The sequence below is a fragment of the Callithrix jacchus genome, chromosome 7 (assembly GCF_049354715.1).
Source record: "Callithrix jacchus isolate 240 chromosome 7, calJac240_pri, whole genome shotgun sequence".
In the NCBI taxonomy this organism is placed as follows: domain Eukaryota; kingdom Metazoa; phylum Chordata; class Mammalia; order Primates; family Cebidae; genus Callithrix; species Callithrix jacchus.
In genome coordinates, this window is record NC_133508.1 from 111861880 (window position 1) to 111882169 (window position 20290).

General features: G+C 36.5%; 1 protein-coding gene across 10 annotated transcripts in view; it reads right to left on the reverse strand.

Annotated features, from left to right (window-relative positions):
• Window positions 1-20290, reverse strand: part of ERICH3 (glutamate rich 3) — a 109384-nt gene that overhangs the window by 28984 nt on the left and 60110 nt on the right. For all 10 annotated transcript variants that reach the window (XM_078332249.1, XM_078332248.1, XM_078332246.1 and 7 more), the window contains 2 exons: window positions 15180-15481; window positions 7698-7934 (listed from right to left, as the gene is read on the reverse strand). In XM_078332249.1, the coding sequence (XP_078188375.1) occupies window positions 7698-7934; window positions 15180-15481 (539 nt within the window). The remainder of the gene's footprint in view (window positions 1-7697; window positions 7935-15179; window positions 15482-20290) is intronic.

A 20290-nucleotide genomic window follows, 5' to 3' on the forward strand; every position in this document is an offset into this window, starting at 1 on the left:
GAACTTAAGTTTACAAGAAAAAAACAGCTCCATTAAAAAGTAGGCAAAGTGCATGAACGAAAACTTAAAAAAAGAAAAGACATAAATATGGCCAATGAGAATATGAAAAAATGTTTAACATCGCTAATCATTAGATAGATGCAAATCAAAACCACAACGAAATACCATCACATACTGGTGAGAGTAACTATTATTAAAAAGTCAAAAAATAACAGACACTGGCAAGATTGTGGAGAAAGGAAATGCTTATACCCCGCTGGTGGGAATGTAAATTAGTTCAGCCATTTTGGAAAGCAGTTTGTGATTTTTTTTTAAGACCGAGTTTCGCTCTTGTTACCCAGGCAGGAGTGCAATGGCGCGATCTCGGCTCACTGCAACCTCCGCCTCCTGGGTTCAGGCAATTCTCCTGCCTCAGCCTTCTGAGTAGCTGGGATTACAGGCACACGCCACCATGCCCAGCTAATTTTTTGTATTTTTAGTAGAGTCGGGGTTTCACCATGTTGACCAGGATGGTCTTGATCTCTTCACCTCATGAGCAGTTTGTGTTTTTACAAAGAACTTAAAACACAATTACCAGCCGGGTGTGGGGGCTCACACCTTAATTCCAACACAACACTTTGGGAGGCCGAGGAGGATGGATCATGAGGTCAAGGGTTCAAGACCAACCTGGCCAAGATAGTGAAACCACATCTCTACTAAAAATACAAAAATTAGCCAGGCATGCTGGTGGGAGCCTGTCATCCCAGCTACTCGGGAGGCTGAGGCAGGAGACTCGCTTGAACCTGGGAGGCAGTGGTTGTGGTAAGCCAAGATCGCGCCACTGCACTACAGCCAGAGTGAGACTCTGGCTCAAACAAACAAACAAAAAAAAACATAATTATCATTTGATCCAGCAAATGCCATTATTGGGTATATACCCAAAAGAATATAAATTATTCTACCAAAAAACAAATACATACACATGTTCACTGAAGCACTATTTACAACAGCAAAGACATGGAATAAATCTAAATGCCATCAACAGTAGACTGGATTTAGGAAATGTGTTACATATACACAGTGGAATACTATGCAGCCATAAAGAAGAATGAGATCATGCCTTTTGCAGCAACATGGATGGAACTGGAGGCTATCAGTCTGAGTTCATTAACACAGGAACAGAACACCAAATACTCCATGTTCTCACTTAAAGTAGGAATTAAACTTTAAATACCTATGGATACAAAGAAGGAAACAACACACACTGGGGCCTACTTGAGGTTAGAGAGTAAGAGGAAGGTGAGGATCAAAGAACTACCCATCATGTACCATGCTTATTACTTGGGTGACAAAATAATCTGTACACCAAACCCCCAGGACAGGCTATTACCTGTGTTACAAAACTGCACATGAACACCTGAACATGAAAGTTGAAAAAAAAAAGGAAAAGTCAGCTATGTGAGAAATAACAAGTACACGCAGTCCTAGCTTTTATATGATAATTAATTTGTGTTATTAACTTGTGTAATAAATTAGAGGGACAAAATTTAACATACCTAAACAATGAGTGAAAAATAAACTATTGAATGATGGGTTTTCATAAATTATAGAGCTCAATAAAGACTGGTGATGTAGAAGAGAGTCATGGAAGAAGAGGGAGAGGGACTAGAACTAACCAAACAGTCTTAGGGTAGATAGGGAAGTCCATTCAGGGAGGAAAAACATAAAATTTGACAGTAGAAACTGTCCATTTTCTTCTTTTTAAAAACAAAATTAAAAAAAAAAACAGAGGCTACAGACTAGGATAAGGTGAAGAGCTCAAGATAAATTTCTCCAAAATGCATATTTTTAAGAAAATATAACTTTTATTTGGGGTATGTCCTTTAATTTTAGGTAAGTGAATATTTTCTGAATTTGATTTTTTTTCTCCAAAATGCAGATTCTGAAGTTGGATAGCATTTGCATCTTGATTCCACTGCCTTCTGACTGTGTGACGTTGGGAATTACCTAATCTCACCAAGTTTATTTATTTGTAAAATGGAGATAAAAGGAAAGTGTCTGCATTTTAAGGTTGTTGAGGTAACTGAGATAATTCATGTAAAATATTTAGCACAGGGCTTAACATTTTAAATAGAGTCTTAATAAACAGTGCCTGGTATATGAGCAATTGCATTATCGATTATAAGATACCTTTCCAAACATAGGATTCTAATTAGTTATATGCAAACAGTATTCAGTGTTAAAGTTTACTTATTGCTGTCAGTTATTCAATAATTACACGTCTAAATGATTAAAGCTTTTCTTCCAAGGAAGAACCAAGAACTGCCTAAATTTTTCTCTGTTTGAATATAAAAAATTATTCTGTCTTAGAAAAATCTATTTGATTCCTAGGAAGCAAGGTGATTATGCAGCACAAAATGCATCCCCAATTACAAGAGTGTACTGAATCTTTACGAAATCAACAAATGGATAGTTTCCCACCTGTACTAAAGAAATAATTAAGAGTCTTTTGTGTTTTGAACTAGTTATATGAATATGCAAATATATTTTCACTCTTTTTCCAGGTTCATGTCACTTGGATAGTTTCTTCAAAATTATTGACTTAGATTACATCATTTTTCCAAAAATTTATTTAACTTTCTCTATATCGTATAGGATTATAATTATAAACCTAACTGCAATATTCATATTCAAATTTGGAAGAGAGTTTATATACTAGTCATTTCTAATCTAAGAAACATAAAATATAGGTAGAAAAGAAATATAGAAAATGCCTGGTTTAAAACTTTAAAAAGAAAATTTCACTGTGTGACCATTATGTTGAGTAGTATTTTCAACATAATAAAAATAATGGCAAATGTTGTTTTAAAATTCACTGATAGTTAACATCATTCTCATTTTGCACATTGTATTTTATTCTTTACCTTGACTGTCAGGAAGCCTGGGATTCAATTTTTAGTTCCAGCCTAGTCACAGTCCCAACTCTGGCTCCTGGTAAACTATCTTGTCTGTTCTTCTAATAATTTATGTTCTTTATTATATTGCCTTGTATATGTGTATATAAAATTTTAAAATAGGATTGCTCAAATTCTTTTTTGAAAAGAGTAGAACAATAAACTAAATATTTGTTCTTGTGAGTACTTAATTTACTTTTATTTTATGTTATCCTAATATACTTCTCGAATTCAAAATTTTGAGATTTTATACCAAAAAACAATTTCAGAGGTAATAACAATGGGAAAATAATAACCAGCTAACATCATGATGACAATATCAAATCCACACATATCAATACTAACCTTGAATGTAAATGGGCTAAATGCCCCAATTAAAAGACACAGAATGGCAAGCTGGATAAAGAACCAAGACCTATTGCTACATTGTTTTCAAGAGACCCATCTCATGTGCAGCAACAGCCATAGGCTCAAAATAAAGGAATGGAGAAAAATACACCAAGCAATTAGAAAACAGCAAAAAGCAGTGGCTCCAATCCTAGTTCCAGACAAAACAGACGTTAAACCAACAATTATTGGGAAAAAAAAAAAAAGACAGAGGATTACATAATGATAAAAGGTTCAATTCAACAAGACCTAACTATCCTAAATATTTCCCCCAACACAGGAGCACCCAGATTCATAAAGCATGTTATTAGAGCCCTTCAAAGAGACCTAGACTCCCATGTAATAATAATGTGGAGGTACCTGTGCAATATTGCCAGTGTGGTGTTAAAGTCACTTCACACAGCTCATTGAGATAGAACATTAACAAAGATATTCAGAACTTGAACTCAGCACTGGATGAAATGGACCTTGTAGAAATCTACAGAACTCTCCATCCAAAAATCAACAGAATATACACTCTTCTTATTGCCACATAAGATGTACTCTAAAAATCAATCACATTTTCAGAAGCAAAACATTCCTCAGCAAATGCAAAAGAACTGAAATTATAAGAAAAAAATCTCTCAGACCACAGCACAATCAAATTAGAAATCAAGACTAAGAAATGCACTCAAAACCATATAATTACATGGAAATTGAATAACCTGCCCTGGAATGACATTTGAGTACAGAATGAAGATGCAATATGCTAGAATCTCTGGAACACAGCTAAGGAGAGTGTTAAGAGGGAAATTGATAGCACTAAATACCCACATCAAGAAGTTAGAAATATCTCAAGTTAATAAAAGATTTCAAGTTAATAACCTAACATCACAACTAAAAGAACTGGAGAACCATCAGCAATAAATCTTCAAGCTAGCAGAAGACAAGAGATAATCAAAATCAGGCCTGAACTGAAAGAGTCTGAGACATGAAAGATAATTCAAAAGATCCACAAATTCTGGAGCAACTTTTTTTTTTTAATTAATAAGACAGACCACTAGCTACACTAATAAAAAAGAAGACAGAGAAGATTCAAATAACCACATTCAGAAACTACAGGGGGATATCACCACTGATCCACAGAAATACAATCAACTGTCAGAGAATATTATGAACACCTCTATGCACATAAACTAGAAAATCTATAAGAAATTGATAAATTCCTGGATGCAGCCCTCTCAAGACTGAACCAAGAAGAAACTGAATCCCCAAAGAGACCAATAATAAGCTCTGAAATTGAGTCAGTAATAAATAGCCTATCAATTAAAAAAAAAGCCAAGGACCAGATGGATTTATAGCTAATTTCCACTAGATGTATAAAGAGCAGCTGGTACAACTCCTACAAAAACTATTCCAAAAAATCAAGGATGAGGGACTCCTCTTTAACTCACTCTATGAGGCCAATATCATCCTGATGCCAGAACCTGGCACAGACACAACAACAACAACAACAACAACAACAAAAACTTTAGACCAATATTCTTGATGAACATTAATGCAAAAATCATCAACCAAATACTGGCAAATGAAATCCAGCAGCACACCAAAAAGCTTATTCACCATTATCAAGTAGGCTTTATACCTGGGATGCAAAGTTGGTTTGACATATGCAAATCAATAAATGTGATTCATCCCACAAACAGAATTAAAGACAAAAACCACATGCTTATCTAAATAGATGCAGAAAGGTTTTTGATAAAATTCAACACCCCTTCATGTTAAAAACTGTCAATAATCTAGGTATTGAAGGAACAAAACTAAAATAATAAGAGCCATCCATGACAGACCCACAGCCAACATCATACTGAGTGGGCAAATGCTGGAAGCATTCCCCTTGAAAACCAGCACAAGACAAGGATGCCTTATCTCACCATTCCTATTCAACATAGTATTGGAAGTCCTTGCCAGGGCAATCAGGCAAGAGAAGGAAATAAAGCGCATCCAAATAGGAAGAGAGGAAGTCAAAGTATCCCTCTTTGGCAGACAAGATGATCCTGTATCTAGAAAACCCCACATTCTTGGCCCAAAAGCCCCTTAAGCTGATAAATAACTTCAGCAAAGTCTCAGGATACCAAATCAAAGTGCAAAAATCACTGACATTCCTACACACCAACAATAGTTAAGCTGAGAGCCAAATTAAAAATGCAGTCCCATTCACAATTGCCACACAAAAAATAAAATACCTAGGAATAAAACTAACCAGGGAGGTGAAAGATCTTTACAGTGAGAACCACAAAACACTGCTCAAAGAAATCAGAGATGACACAAACAAATGGAAAAACATTCCATGCTCATGGATAGGAAGAATCACTATTATTAAAATGGCCATACTTCCCAAAACAATTTATCCTTTCAGTGCTGTTCCTATTCAACTAATATTGAGATTTTTCACAGAACTAGAAAAAACTATTTTAAAAATCATATGGAACCAAAAAAGGATCTGAATAGCCAAGGCAATCCTAAGCAAAAATAACAAAACTGGAGGCATCATGCTACCAGACTTCAAACTATACTACAGGGCTACAGTAACCAAAACAGCATGGTACTCATACAAAAACAAACACATAGACCAATGGAAGAGAACAGAGAACACAGAAATAAGGCCACATACCTGCAAGCATTTGATCTTCAACAAACCTGATAAAAGCAATGGGGAAAGGACTCTCTATTTAATACATTGTGCTGGGGTACCTGGCTAGCCATTTGCTAACTGGACCCCTTCCTTACTCTGTACATGAAAATTAATTCAAGATGGATTAAAGACTTAAATGTAAAAATGAAAACTCTACAAACCCTGGAAAACAACCTAGGAAATACAGTTCTGCACATAGGAATGGGCAAAGATTTCACAACAAAGATGCCAAAAGCAATTGCAACAAAAGCAAAAATTGACAAGTGAGATCTAAATAAAGAGCATCTGCATAGCAAAGGAAACTAACAATAGAGTGAACGTAAAACCTACAAAATGGGAGAAAATTTTTGCAAACTAGTCATCTGACAAAGGTCTAATATTCAGTATCTACAACAAACTTAAACAAATTTACAAGAAAAACATCATTTAAAAAGGCAGGTAAAGGACAGGAACAGACACTTTTTTGGGGGTGAGGGGGAGAAAGAGTCTTGCTCTGTCGCCCAGGCTAGAGCGCAACGGCACAATCTCGGCTCATTGCAACCTCTACCTCCCAGGTTCAATAGAGTCTCCTGTCTCAGTTTCCTAAATAGCTGGGATTACAGATGTCTGCCATGTAATTTTTGTATTCTATAGAGATGGGGTTTCACCGTATTGGCCAGGCTGATCTCAATCTCCTGACCTCAAGCGATCCACCTGCCTCGGCCTCCCAAAATGCTGGGATTACAGGCATGAGCCACAGCACCAGGCCTGAAAACACACTTTTCAAAACAAGACATACATGTGGCTGGCAATCAGATGAAAAAAAATCTCTACAGATTTGTTGCACTTCTTCAGGGGATATAGCAATTATCACTAATCATTAGAGAAATGCAAGTCAAAACTACATTGAGATACCATCTGATATCTGTTCTAATGGCTATTACTAAAAAGTCAAAAAATAAGAGACATTATTATTTGGTGATGTTGCAAAGAAAAAGGAACACTTATACACTGTTCTTGGGAGTGTAAACTAGTTCAACCATTCTGGAAAATAGTTTGGTAATTCCTCAAAGACCTAAAAACAGAAATACTACTCAACCCAGCAATCCCATTATTGGGTATATACCCAAAGGAATATAAATCATTCTGTTATACAGGCATGTACACACATGTCTTTATAGTCACAATAGCAAAGACATGGAATCAACCTAAATGTTCATCAACAGTACACTAGATGAAGAAAAGGTGGTACGTATACACCATGGAATAATATGAAGCCTTAAAAAAAGAATAAAATCATGTCCTTTGCAGGGACATGGATGGAGCAGTAGGCCATTATCCTTAGCAAACTAATGTAGTAACAGAAAACCAATTGCCACATGCTCTCAAAGTGGGAGCTAAATGATGAGAACACTGGGACACATAGAAGGGTACAACAAACACCGAGGTCTATTGAAGGGTGGAGGGTGAGAGGAGAAAGAGGATCAGGAAAAATAACAAATGTGCTAGGTTTAATGCTGGGTGATGAAATAATGTGTACAACAAACCCCCACGACACAGGTTTACCTGTGCAGCAAACCTGCACATGTACCCTTTATTTAAAAGTTAAAATATATATATTCAAGAGGAAGAAAAGAGGATTATTTCATTAAATAGAAAACAAAGAAAAGTAGTAAACACATTCACTAAACAGCCTATGTTACATGATAAGCTGAACAACTCACCTTGTTTATCCTCTTCCAATTCACTCTCAGGGCATCCGTCATTCTCATCTATCACATTGTCATGGGCATCTGGTGCCTTCTGTGATGAGGTTTCACTCTCCTTTTCAGGGTCTAAATTATCCTTTTTATCATCCAAAGGTGACTTTGGTATTCCATTCATTTGAACATCAGCCTGTCCTTCTTCATTGACTTTTTCATCTCGTTTCTCCTCATCTACTTCAAAATCTTCTTCATATTCTGAAAACAGAAAATCTCTAGTATTAGAATGAAAATAGAACCTCTTATACTTAACCCATTTCTCTTTAATGAGAACTTTGACTCCATTATCCTCTCTTCTCTGAGACTTTCTTTGCTTCTTCCTTTCACTCAATTAGTGAACATGGAAAACTAACAGTAAATGATCAAAGATTGCAATCAGTTACATACGCAAGAGTGCAAAAGAAATGAAGCTCCAAATGACAAGGCTAAAACCTAATAAAAGTTCATTTACAAATGAACATCATCATCTAAAATAACCAAAATGGAAAGAGAAGAACTTGATATAAAACAATAAATTAGAAATAAATTAAAAATGAAGAGAACAGGAGTATAATAATGAAAGTTAATTTGGAGATCCAGTGAGGTCATATTTCATATGAAAAATGTTCAAAATATTTGGATATCAAATTAATGAATAGTGAAGTGGAAAAATTCAATTTATCAAGTCCAAAGGCCCTGAGAAGTAACACTGTGAATAGCACATTCTTCAAGAAACAAATGGACATCAAGAAAAGGCATTATGAAAGATTCTATAAGTAGGCCAGAATCGAAATCATATGCATTATTCATTCCTACAATAAATGAAATAATTACATTTCAATGATAAAAATTTATACAAAATAGAATATTCCTGTCACAGCCACAGATTTGCTTATTCCCTGCAGAGGTGCAACAAATCTATAGTAGAAAAAGGAAATTGTCACATCAGATAAACTCCAGCTGTCCCTCATGGTTATAATTTTTCACCTTTCATATTTAAGTGTTCCCCTTTTTCTAAAAATCTAAAACCAAAAACTAAAAATCTTGAAGTGACAACATGCCAAGGATAGAGAACAAGAGGATCTCATGCAGAACCAATTAAGCAAATAAACACTCATCCTTAAAATAAAAATTACAGAGAAAATAAAGGCTTCTCAATTTTGTGTGTTTTAGTAATTAGCTATACTGGCTCCTCTGCCAGTGTCGGGGGTTGGGGGGGGGGGCTCTTGCGTAATTTATTTGAGAGCTGTCTACCCAGTGAAAGGAACTTAATCTAGATATGGATGCCCCGTGCATATACAGAAAGCTCTGTATATACAGAGAATGAATGAGGGAGCTGTAAGAAGAAAAGTGAAATCAAAACCTTTAACAAAGTCAGATAATCACAAAAGTGTTTCCACAAAAGAGATTTAATACATTTAAATAACAAATATGAATATCGGTAAACCAAAATTGTAAAATATGCAAGAAGATGAAGAATTTGCTTTATATTGCTAGACACAAACAGGAAATACTAGTAAAAACAAGTAAATATTTTGGTGCAAGTATTACTGACCAAGTTATAGAATAATTCCTCACCTGATCCGGTTAACTATCAATCATTAAGCCTTTTTTTGTGAGAATCTTCTATGTTTAAGAGGATAAAATTGCAAGACAGAAGACATTACAATAAATCATTCCCTGCCATGAAGGACTCTCCAATTTTTGTTGAGGACATACTGTACTCGTTTATAGTAGGTTTATATATGTGGTCCTCAGTAATGTTAGTTTCAACACAACTGGCCTGGATTGCTATGGATTTTTAGATAAGACATACAATTAATTATGTGAAGTAGTGTTAAGTAAGCAGAATGGAATAAAAGGAAAATGGAAATTCATTTTAGGGGCTCATGGAAGACTTCCCAAAAGAAGAAGGTGAGGTTAGCTACAGAAAACACATACATATATCACACCACATGTGGTTGCTACTGATCATAAGATAAGCAGAGGGCCAGAGAGAATATGAGTGGATTGTTGCAATTTCATTCATAGTGTCACACAGTAGTGAAATGTGAGGTTTTGGGAATCAGGCAGTTCCGTGCCCAAGACCCAGTTAAAACACTTACTATGTGAACTTGGACAATTTGTTTAATATCTTTAAGGTTCAGTTTCTTCATCTGTAACAAGGGTTATACAAAGCTGTGATGAGTATTAAGAGCAATAATCCCTCAAACATGCTTAGCACAGTGCCGTGAATAGCAGGTACCTAATAAATATTGTGGATTAGTAGTAATAGTTATTGTGATTGGGAAGTGGAGGGAGTAGCTTATGGAACAGGAGAAATTACACACCGTATGTGCTCCTTTGACAGCAACATACTTTAGTGGAGGCACCTGATTAAAATCAGAGCAGTACAAGTATCCGCAATTAAGACACAATTACAGTTATATGATTGAAGCACTGCACAAAAATAAAGGAACATAAAGTGAACCAAAACACAGTCCCTGCATCGTATTTTGTGTTTTCTCTCAAATGTGGAAGTCAAGGCTGCCCTGGCTTTATTCTATCCCCACTATCATCACATTTAAGTATTAGCTTTCTATTAACCACAAACCTTCCACTGGCAGTATAGCTCAAAGCGAACCACCTTTGTGTCATCTACTCACAGTTTTGATATGAATGAACTAGTGGCATGCTTTCTAAAATCTTTTACATAATATCTTCTGTTCTCCCCATCCCATTTGCCTTCTTCTAGAGAATTTAATTAGCTTGTTGTTTACCATCCCCACTAATAAGGATGTGAGTCAACACCAGGTCAGCATCAATCCAGCCACAACCTTCTCTTACTGACCTCGACTCAAGCTTCTTGCTGCCCTTAGATCAGCGACTATTATGCAAAGAACTAAACCGTTGCTGCTGCAGCTACATTTTTAAAAACAGAAATGGGCCGGGCGTGGTGGCTCAAGCCTGTAATCCCAGCACTTTGGGAGGCCGAGGCAGGTGGATCATGAGGTCAAGAGATCGAGACCATCCTGGTCAACATGGTGAAACTCCGTCTCTAATAAAAATACAAAAAATTAACCGGGCTTGGTGGCCTGTGCCTGTGATCCCAGCTATTTGGAAGGCTGAGGCAGGAGAATTGCCTGAACCCAGGAGGCAGAGGTTGCAGTGAGCCGAGATCATGCCATTGCACTCCAGCCTGGGTAACAAAAGCGAAACTCCATCTCAAAAAAACAAAAAGACCAGAAATGGACATTTAAAGTCCATTAACTAGCTAACACAGAAGAAAGACTTATGGAATAGCCTCATCATAGGTATTATGAGTATAAACTACATCACTCATAGCACTAGCTATGTTGGTTTAAGAAAAAAAAGAAAATGAAAAGCTTTCATTGAACATGACTTTAATAAACCACCATGTCTTCAAAGTTAAAAAACATGAGAACACATCCTATTTGTTAATCCCTCTGTGATTATTATTGCTACAGATAGATTAGAATTCTCATCTCAAGATAAGACAAAGACTAGAAGAGATTGTGAAGAAAGGTGAGCTGGTAAAAGTGTTCTAAGTGAAATCTTTTGTAAAAGATACACTTTATTCAGTAAAAATCAAGCATGAAGTCTACTGCTATAACAGCCCTGTAATTATTCTCTTGGATTTCTGAAACACTTGGGCAGCAAAAATATGAGGTGGGGAATAAGATACCTAGAAGTTGTCCCTTTCCCAAAGCCAGCCCTTCCACAGGTCACCCTAACCCATGGCTATTGTGCCTTCTATACAGGTTTTGTCTCCTGAGTTTGAGGGATACACAAGCATCTCTCCCTTTCTGATTCTTTGGACATGCTATGTACCACCATGTAGTGGGTAAGCTAACTTTTACAGAATAGATGGTTGTACAGTGTTTGAAAGACTAAGCTTTGGAATTAGACAAACCTGGGTACAAATTCTTGTTCTGCTACTTTCTTTTTGTATATCTAAGCCTCAATTTCTAAGCCTGTAAAATGGAAGTAGTAATAATACCTACCATGCTGAATGGTGAGGATGAAATGAGATAGCATGTGCACAGTGCCTAGTTCAGTGCTCAGTATCTGACACTTTCATTATTGTTGTTATTACTGCTTTAGGAATAAGTATATATAGGCATACCTATATACATGTATAAATATATACAAGCATACTTATATCCCTGAATATATATATATTCTATATACAGGTGTACCTCATGGATTGCAGGTTCAGTTCCAGGCCATTGAAATAAAGATAGTTGCATAAATTTTTTGGTTTTCCAGTGCATCTAAAATTATGTTTCTACTATGCTGCAGTCTATTGAGTGTACGACAGCATCATATATAAAAACGCAATGTATACACCTTAACTAAAATCACTTTATTGATAAAAGTTGCTAACAATCATCTCAACCTTAGCTGGTCATCGTCTTTTTGCTGGTGGAGGATATTCCCTTGATGTTAATGGCTGCTGACTGATCAGGGTGGTGGTTGCTGAAGGCTGGGGTGGCTAAGGCAATTTCTTAAAATAAGACAACAATGAAGTTTGCCACTTCAATTGACTCTTCCTTTCATGAAGATTTACCTGTAGCATTTAATGCTGTTTAATAGCATTTACACATAGTAAAACTTCTTTCAAAATTGGGGTCAATCCTGCCAAATGCTTCCACTGATTTATCAACTAATATGCTTTATACATATTCTAAATTTTTTGTTGTCATTTCAACAATGTTCACAGAATCTTTACCAAAAGTAGGTTTTATCTCAGGAAACTTCTTTCTCTGTTCATCCCTAAGAAGCAACTCCTTATCTATTCAAGTTTTATCATGAGATTGCAACAATTCAATCTCATCTTAGGCCAGGCTTCTAATTCTCTTGCTATTTCTACCACTTCTGCAATTACTTCCTCCACCAAAGTCTCGCTCCTCAAAGTCACCCATGAGGGCTAAAATCACCTTCTTTCGAACCCTGTTTATGTTGATATTTTGACCTCCTGCCATGAATCATGAATGTTCTTAATGGCGTCTCCTTTCCAGAGAGTTTCCAGTTGAAATCGCCCTGATCCATCAGAGGAACAATTATCTAGGGCAGCTATAGCCTTAAAAAATATATTCCTTAAAGAATAAGATCTGAAATTACTCCTTGATCCATAAGGATAGCAACAGAGTGGATGCTGTGTTAGCAGGCATGAAAACAACACTCATTTCATTACACATCTTCATCAAAGCTCCTGAGTGACCAGGTACATTGTCAATGAGTGGTAATACTTTGAAAACTATCTTTCTCTGAACAGCAGGTCTCAACAGTGGGCTAAAAATACTCCAAAAACATGCTGTAAATAGAAGTGCTGTCATCCAGGCTTTGTTTCATTTATGGAGCAGAAGCAGATAAAATTTAGCATAAAGTTTAAGGGTCCTAGGATTTTTTGGATGCTAAATGAGCATTGGCTTCAACGTGAACTCACCAGCTGCATTAGCCCCTAGCAGAAGAGTCAGCCTATCCTTTAAAGCTTTGAAGCCAAGTGTTGAGTTCTCCTCTCCAGCTATGAAAGTCCTAGATGGCCACTTTTTCCAATGGAAGGCTGTTTCATCTGCACTGAAGACCTGTTGTTTAATGTAGCTACATTTGTAAATGATCTTAGCTAGGTCTTCTGGATAAAATTTCAGCAGCTCCTACATCAGCACTTGCCACTTCACCTTGCACTTCTGTGCTGTGGAGATGGCTTTTTTTTTTTTTTTTTTTTTTTTTTGGGATGGAGTCTTGCTCTATCACCAGGCTGGAGTACAGTGGCGCAATCTTGGCTCACTGCAACCTCTGCCTCCTGGGTTCAAGCAATTCTTCCACCTCAGCCTTCCGAGTGGCTGGGACTACAGGTGTGTGCCACCACGCTCAGCTAATTGTTGTATTTTTGGTAGAGATGGGGTTTCATCATGGCCAGGATGGTCTCGATCTCTTGACCTCGTGATCTGCCCACCTCAGTCTCCCAAAGTGCTGGGATTACAGGCGTGAGCCACCACACCTAGTCAGCTTCTTTCTTTAACTCTCATGAACCAACCTCTTCTAGCTTCATACTTTTGTTCTGCATCCTCTTCACCTCTCTCAGCTCTCATGGAATTGAAGAGAGTTAGGGGCTTGTTCTTAATTAGGCCTTGGCTTATGAGAATGTTGTGGCTAGTTTTATCTCCTATCCAGACCAATAAAATTCTCTGCATATCAGCAATGAGGATTTCTTTTTTATCATGCACATGTTCACTTGAAATAGCACTCTTACCTTCCTTCAAGAATTTTCTTTTGCATTCACAACTTGGCTGTTTGACACAAGAGGACTAGCTTTTGGCCTATCTTGGCTTTTGATATGCCTTCCTCACTAAGCTTAATGATTTCTAGCTTTTGATTTAAAGTGAAAGATGTGAAACTCTCCCTTTCACTTGAACATTTAGAGTGTACTGTGTAGGGTTATTAATTAACCTAATTTCAATACTGTTGTGTGTTAGGGAAAGGACGGAGAGGGAGAGAGACTGGAGAACAGCTGGTCAGTGGAGCAGTCAGAACATTGATTAAGTTCACTTTCTTACATGGTAGAGTTCATGGCACCCCAAAGCAGGTGCAATAGTAACATCACAGATCACTGATCACAGATCACCATGACAGATATAATAATAATGAAAAAGTTAGAAATATTGACAAAATGTGACACAGAGATGAAGTGAGCACGTGTTGTTGGAAAAAATGATGCCGACAGACTTTGATGCAGGGTTGCCACAAAGCTTTAATTTATAAAAAGTGCTATATTTGCAAAGCTTGTGAAATAAAGCAGAGCACAATAAAATGAAGTGTACCTGCTTATGTATGTATGTATGTATATATATGAATGAGGATGTGTCTGTGTGTGTGTGTGTGTGTGTGTGTGTGTGTGTCTGTGGAGAGAGAGACAGAGAAGCAGGGGAAGGCAGGAGAGAGGAGGAAGGAGAGAAGAGAGAAAAAAGAAGCAAGCAAATAAACAGCAGACAGATAGGTTCCATGACCCTAAGCCTATAGTCAATTGCTTTTAGTTCTGGAATACTGTATCACCATATAATCATATACATTGTACCTACCTGATGCCAAAGCAATTCATCAATTTCACCCAAAACAGTACATTCCAAAACGTTAAAAATAGCTAAAATTCTGTTTGGTCAAAGTGGTTTCTGCAGAACTCAATAGAGTCTCTAACTAACATTGGCTTATACTCCCTTCTCCCTTCTCATCCCTGCAACAGCACCTTTAACCTTAGGTCTGCCCTCCTCTAAGGCAGGGGACACAAGATTCCATACAAAACAGCAGAGGAAGGAGGTCAGGGGTGCCTCACATGTAACAGAGCTGCCTAAAGTCCACAACATTTAATGGATATTTTTGCAAATTTTGATAATCACGGTTCAAAGACAAAAAAAAAAAAAAACAGCCACAGCAACAACAAAAGACACCTGTGTTGTTGATTACCATATTTTAAAGTATTTTCCTGGTCATCTTCCCAGACATCTTGTCCTGGTTTTCCTTTACTTTCCATTTCCTCCACAGCAGTTATTACTTCTTTGAGCCCTGTTTTTATTTCTTGAGCTGAGTAAATGTCTGAGACAGAGGTTTTGTTCCCCTTAATCTCATTTCTTCTTGGTATCATATACTTTCTCTCTTCCCTCACTTTCCCCTCAGCTTTCTTCAGTTCCTCTCCTTTCTCAGTGCTCTTTTCTTCCCTAGATTTTGGCAAAGATGTTTTTTTGTCAAGTCCCATCGCAATAATGCACCTACGAAAAATATTAACAGGAAGTGTTTGTTAATCGTTATAGGCAGCACAAGAGAACCTCAAAGCTTTTGAAATCACTTATCTCTTATTCTAGTAAAAAATGATATGCAAATATTTCTATTAGAGTATATGCTAATAAAAATAAACTATTTGAAAAGTTAATTAAAAATAAACTGTTCTTTTTTGATACTAAAATCTTGTAAACAAACACAACGAATTCTTAATATTTACCCACAATAATAAATAAAATAACTCATCAACCAAGAATGATAGTTTCAAAGTAAAATCGGTGTCTTCAAGTATATTTTTGGTCCTAAACAGTAAATATCTATCATAAATACAGAAATACAGATGGTATAGAATTTTACATACATGAAGATATATTTCAAGTCTTTAAATGAAAATTATGTGATAATACAACATGCAGATTTATAAACATAGAGAAGCTGATATAAAAATGGTGAGAAGATGAAAGATGCCATTCATTCTGATAATTTATTTTAACAACACAACAACAGTAACAAAAGACTTACAAGATTGACTCTAAATAAATATGACTAATTTTTAAAAAAATATGTATAGTCAAATGTTGTTGCATCTTTTAAGTAAATAACTCAGGAGTTTGTACACTTATTTTCATGGAACTGTCATTATTGTTTTTAGAATGGCCTTTTGAAGTCTATACTACAGTCTTCTGGTGAGTAATAAGTTCTTATTCCTCCAAAACGGCAATAATTTGTGGAGATTATGAGGTCATTCAAGTCAAATCTGTTGAGCCATGCAGATAATCTGAATGCATTATGACATTAAAACTTTTAAAATCAATTATAACAAAAGTAATGTGAATAAATTGTCTTCTATAGCCTTTTTCTACCTCTTAAGTTGATATTAAAATAAGAATTCTAATGATGATAGTATATACATTAATAAAAATGATGATTATGATAATGATAAGATTATTGAGCACTCCCTCTGTGCCAAGCTCTTTTTTGGGTACTCTGTATCCATTATCTTAAGGAATTCGTTACCTCATAGACCAATAAATTAAGAACTATCATCACCACTTTACAAATGAGAAAACTGAGGCTTAAAAGGTTCTAGCAGCTCAAGGTCACCCAGCAGGCGGGTGATAGAGCTGGATTCTAACTCAAGATTTTTAGGTTCCATCATATCATATTGACGCACAAACATACTCATCTATTACAGGTGTAGCCCTCCAGTTCCTAGTTATGATGTAACTAGTAGAGATGACTAGTTACTCAGACAAATGTTACACTGTTGAGCTTACCACCAAAGAAAGAACTCACAATCTCTCAGCAGACACTAACACAATCTGGAGAAGTTTCTGGCAAAACCTGGAGAAAACCCATGATCTGAAATAGGTATCTGGTAGTTATCAGGCTCCTCGTTCTCCCTTCTCTAGAACTACTCATGTCCCCCTCTCTCCTTGTAACCCAACTGTCAGAGAACTGAAATTATAGCAGGCAGGTGAAAGGGATCAGAAAGCAGTCAAGACTTGCCAGTCCCAGAAGAATAGGAAAAATATGTAAAATCTGAAAAATGCCTCAACCTGAACGAATCCAATGGCAATTTCTTAAACTGAAGATTTTCCTAAATTTCAGCTGTCTACAGTGTAGAAACAGCAAAGAAATTGATCTCAATAAATTTTCCCAACAAGCAAATATGAGAACTGAGTTATATCACTTAACTTTTCAATATCTCTCCATAAAATAAAGCTAAAAGGATTTGCACTCAAAGTAACTATCAGGCTGTAAAAAATGAGATAATAAGATTATACTTATCTCACCCATATTAAGCATGATAAATATTTCTTGACTGTAATGATGATGTGCTTAGCACATTGCTTTCCTTGGGATAAAGGTGTCATGAATCTTCACAGAATATGATTACCAGCACTCCCTTCTGTTCAAGCTGTTCTTCCCTTATCAATTGCAACACCAAATCCATTGATTTGGAGCCTGTGATATGCTGTTACTTTTAGTTTATGTTGTGGCTGCGTAAAGGCTTTGATGCCTCCCTACTGCATGCACAGACTTTTTATTGCCCATCTGCCGAAGGGAATTGGACAAACAAAGTGAGTAACATCTGTGCTCTCCTCGTCAGTGACTACCTATTTGACTTCTGAATATAATTTGAGGTGTTGATTATGATTACTAAAGCTCAAAGCAGTCTGCATTCTACATGGTTAGGCAATTCTTCCCATGCTTCACGCTAGCAATGGAAAATTACTATGCCTCTTCAGACAGTTGCTATGATTGAGAGATGAGTACAGTTGTGGAACCTCACACTTTGGAAGTGACCACTGCTCCTCTTTTCTTGCTTTCTGAGTGCCTTAAACAGGTTATTCCTAATCCTTTTAGAAATATAATTTTCTGTTGTTTTATTGTATTATTCCCTCCTTTTTCTCATCATAAATGTAAAATTAATTTCACTTTGAATGAATTGGAGGAATTAGTGTACATTGCTTAAAATAATTAAAAGTATCATTATGGGTGTGGCAACAAAACCAAGGTTACAGAAGATAATAAGTGATATCAGTTTCCTTCAGGGTACTTCTTAACTTTCCATGGAGTTCTGCAGTGTTATGGCCTCTAGAATAACTAGAAATGTCTCAAGTGTGGAAGAGGACAAACAATCAAAGCCCTAGGACTCACTCACCTACCCCTGTCCCATTTAAACCAGTCTGACTCAACTTTTACCTGACCTATAACAGGTAAAACACAATCTGGAGTTTTACCAGTGACAATGGTAAAACTATTGTCATTATATCCAATGACAATATACTGTTCTACTTTGAGCATTCACAGATTTCACTGGAATAATGGTTATGAAGTTAGCAAAAAAAATGGAAAACCATTTTTCTATAAGAACTGTGCATTTCAGTTGAAAGTCATAAGCCTTATTCTTTAATATTGTAACCATTCTAATATTATTATTTGAAAGGTTGAAGAAAGAATCTGGAGGGGACCAAGTGTGGAAATCATAGAAAGAATTGTACAGAGCCTAGTGGGTATTGAATAGGAGAGTAAATTCCATTAGTCAGATTTTGGTAATGATTATTAAACCTTCATAGAAAGTGCTCAGGGCTGATAATTTACAGCTTAGATTTATACCATAACTCCCAAAGAATGCAATATATTTGCACATGGAGGGTTGTATATAAGTTCATTAGCTGTCTTGGGAATTAAATAGAACTGTGTTAAATGACCTGCTCCCAAGTAAGGGGATAGCATATCTGAGTTGGAATAGTAAGGCACTTCAGGTGACCCCCAGTACAGCTGGGCATTGACACTATCTTGCCCTAGACCATTCAATTTTCCATTCTCTTCATGATTCTTTCATGCTCTTATCTCTCTGAAAACATCCAACCCCTCTTATGTAAGCATTAACCTCCGTTGATAAATTTATCATTGTTTAAGAAAATAGAAACAATCAGCAGAGAGCTTTCAGTTGTTCCCAGCACATCTATCAGTCCCAATTTACTTTTCTTGTATGCCCAGTTTCTTTCCTCCTGTTACTATACAAGACTGTTTCTCCTCTTCTTAAAGCTTATACCCCCATTTGAGCCCTAGAGCTCATCTTCTCCTGTCTACCCAAGCATTTGGCTCCAGAAAGTTTCCCCCTTTATATCATACTTCATGTTTTTTCTTCTCCAGGGTATTCAATCTTATGAGAGATATATTACAGTATCTCTCATTTTAAAAAGTAAAAAGTCTTCCTTGACCCCCTACATTCTTCCTCCTGGCTACCACCTAATTATGATTCTTTACAGCAAAACTCTTAAAAACTTCTCTATAGTCGCTGGCCTTAGTTCTTCCCCAAGTATTTCTTAAACCCACTCCAAGAAAGCTTACATCCCAATTGCTGCACTGTAATAACTTGTGCCGTGATCACTAGTAACCAACACAGTACCAAGTCAATGTCCAATCCCCAGTCTTCATTTTACTTCACCTATCCGCACATTCAACTCCATTAATCATGCCCTTATTCTTTAACCATTTTCTTTATTTTCAAGATACTATTCTCTCTAGATTCTCTTTCTATTCACTGCCTTTCCTTCTTAAGCTGGTTCCTCTTTACCTCCCTCTCCTTTTAAATCGAGTGATATGGAACTCATTACTCAGACATCTTCTCTATGTTCAATTCTGAGGCAATCTTATAAATGTCATCCAAATGCAAATCATTCTTAGATTTGTATATCCAGCCTGGACCTCTTACCTCACCCCAGATTCATATATCCAACTGCCTACTAGCATCTCTACTTGCTTATCTCATACATGCCTCACACTTAATGTGTCCTGGGCAAAAACCACTTCATACCACCCCCAAAGCCTTCTTCTTCCAGAGTCTCATCTTAAGTACATGTTAACTGGACAGCTTTGTTATTCAAAACAAAAAAATTTGAATTATCTTTGACTCTGCTCTTTATCTCATTCCCTGCATCCAATTCATCAGTAAATTCTGTAATCTCCACCTTTGAAATTACTTCTAACTCATTCCACCATTAACTCATCTCTGGATTGAAGTAGCTCTTCTATTTTCCTTACACTCCCTTGTTTATTTTTCCCATAGGAGTTACTGTTAGATCATGATAAGTCATTGCTCAAAACCTACCTTAGAAGCTTCCCATCTTTCTCAGATAAAAGTTAAAGTCCTTGCAATGACCCTAGCACTCTACATGGCTTATCCTCATGGTCTCTCTGACCTCATCTTCAATTTCATGGTTCTATTCCTTTTGCTCTGGCCAAGTTACCTTAGGCACACCAAGCATGTGCCTGCCTCCTGTCTT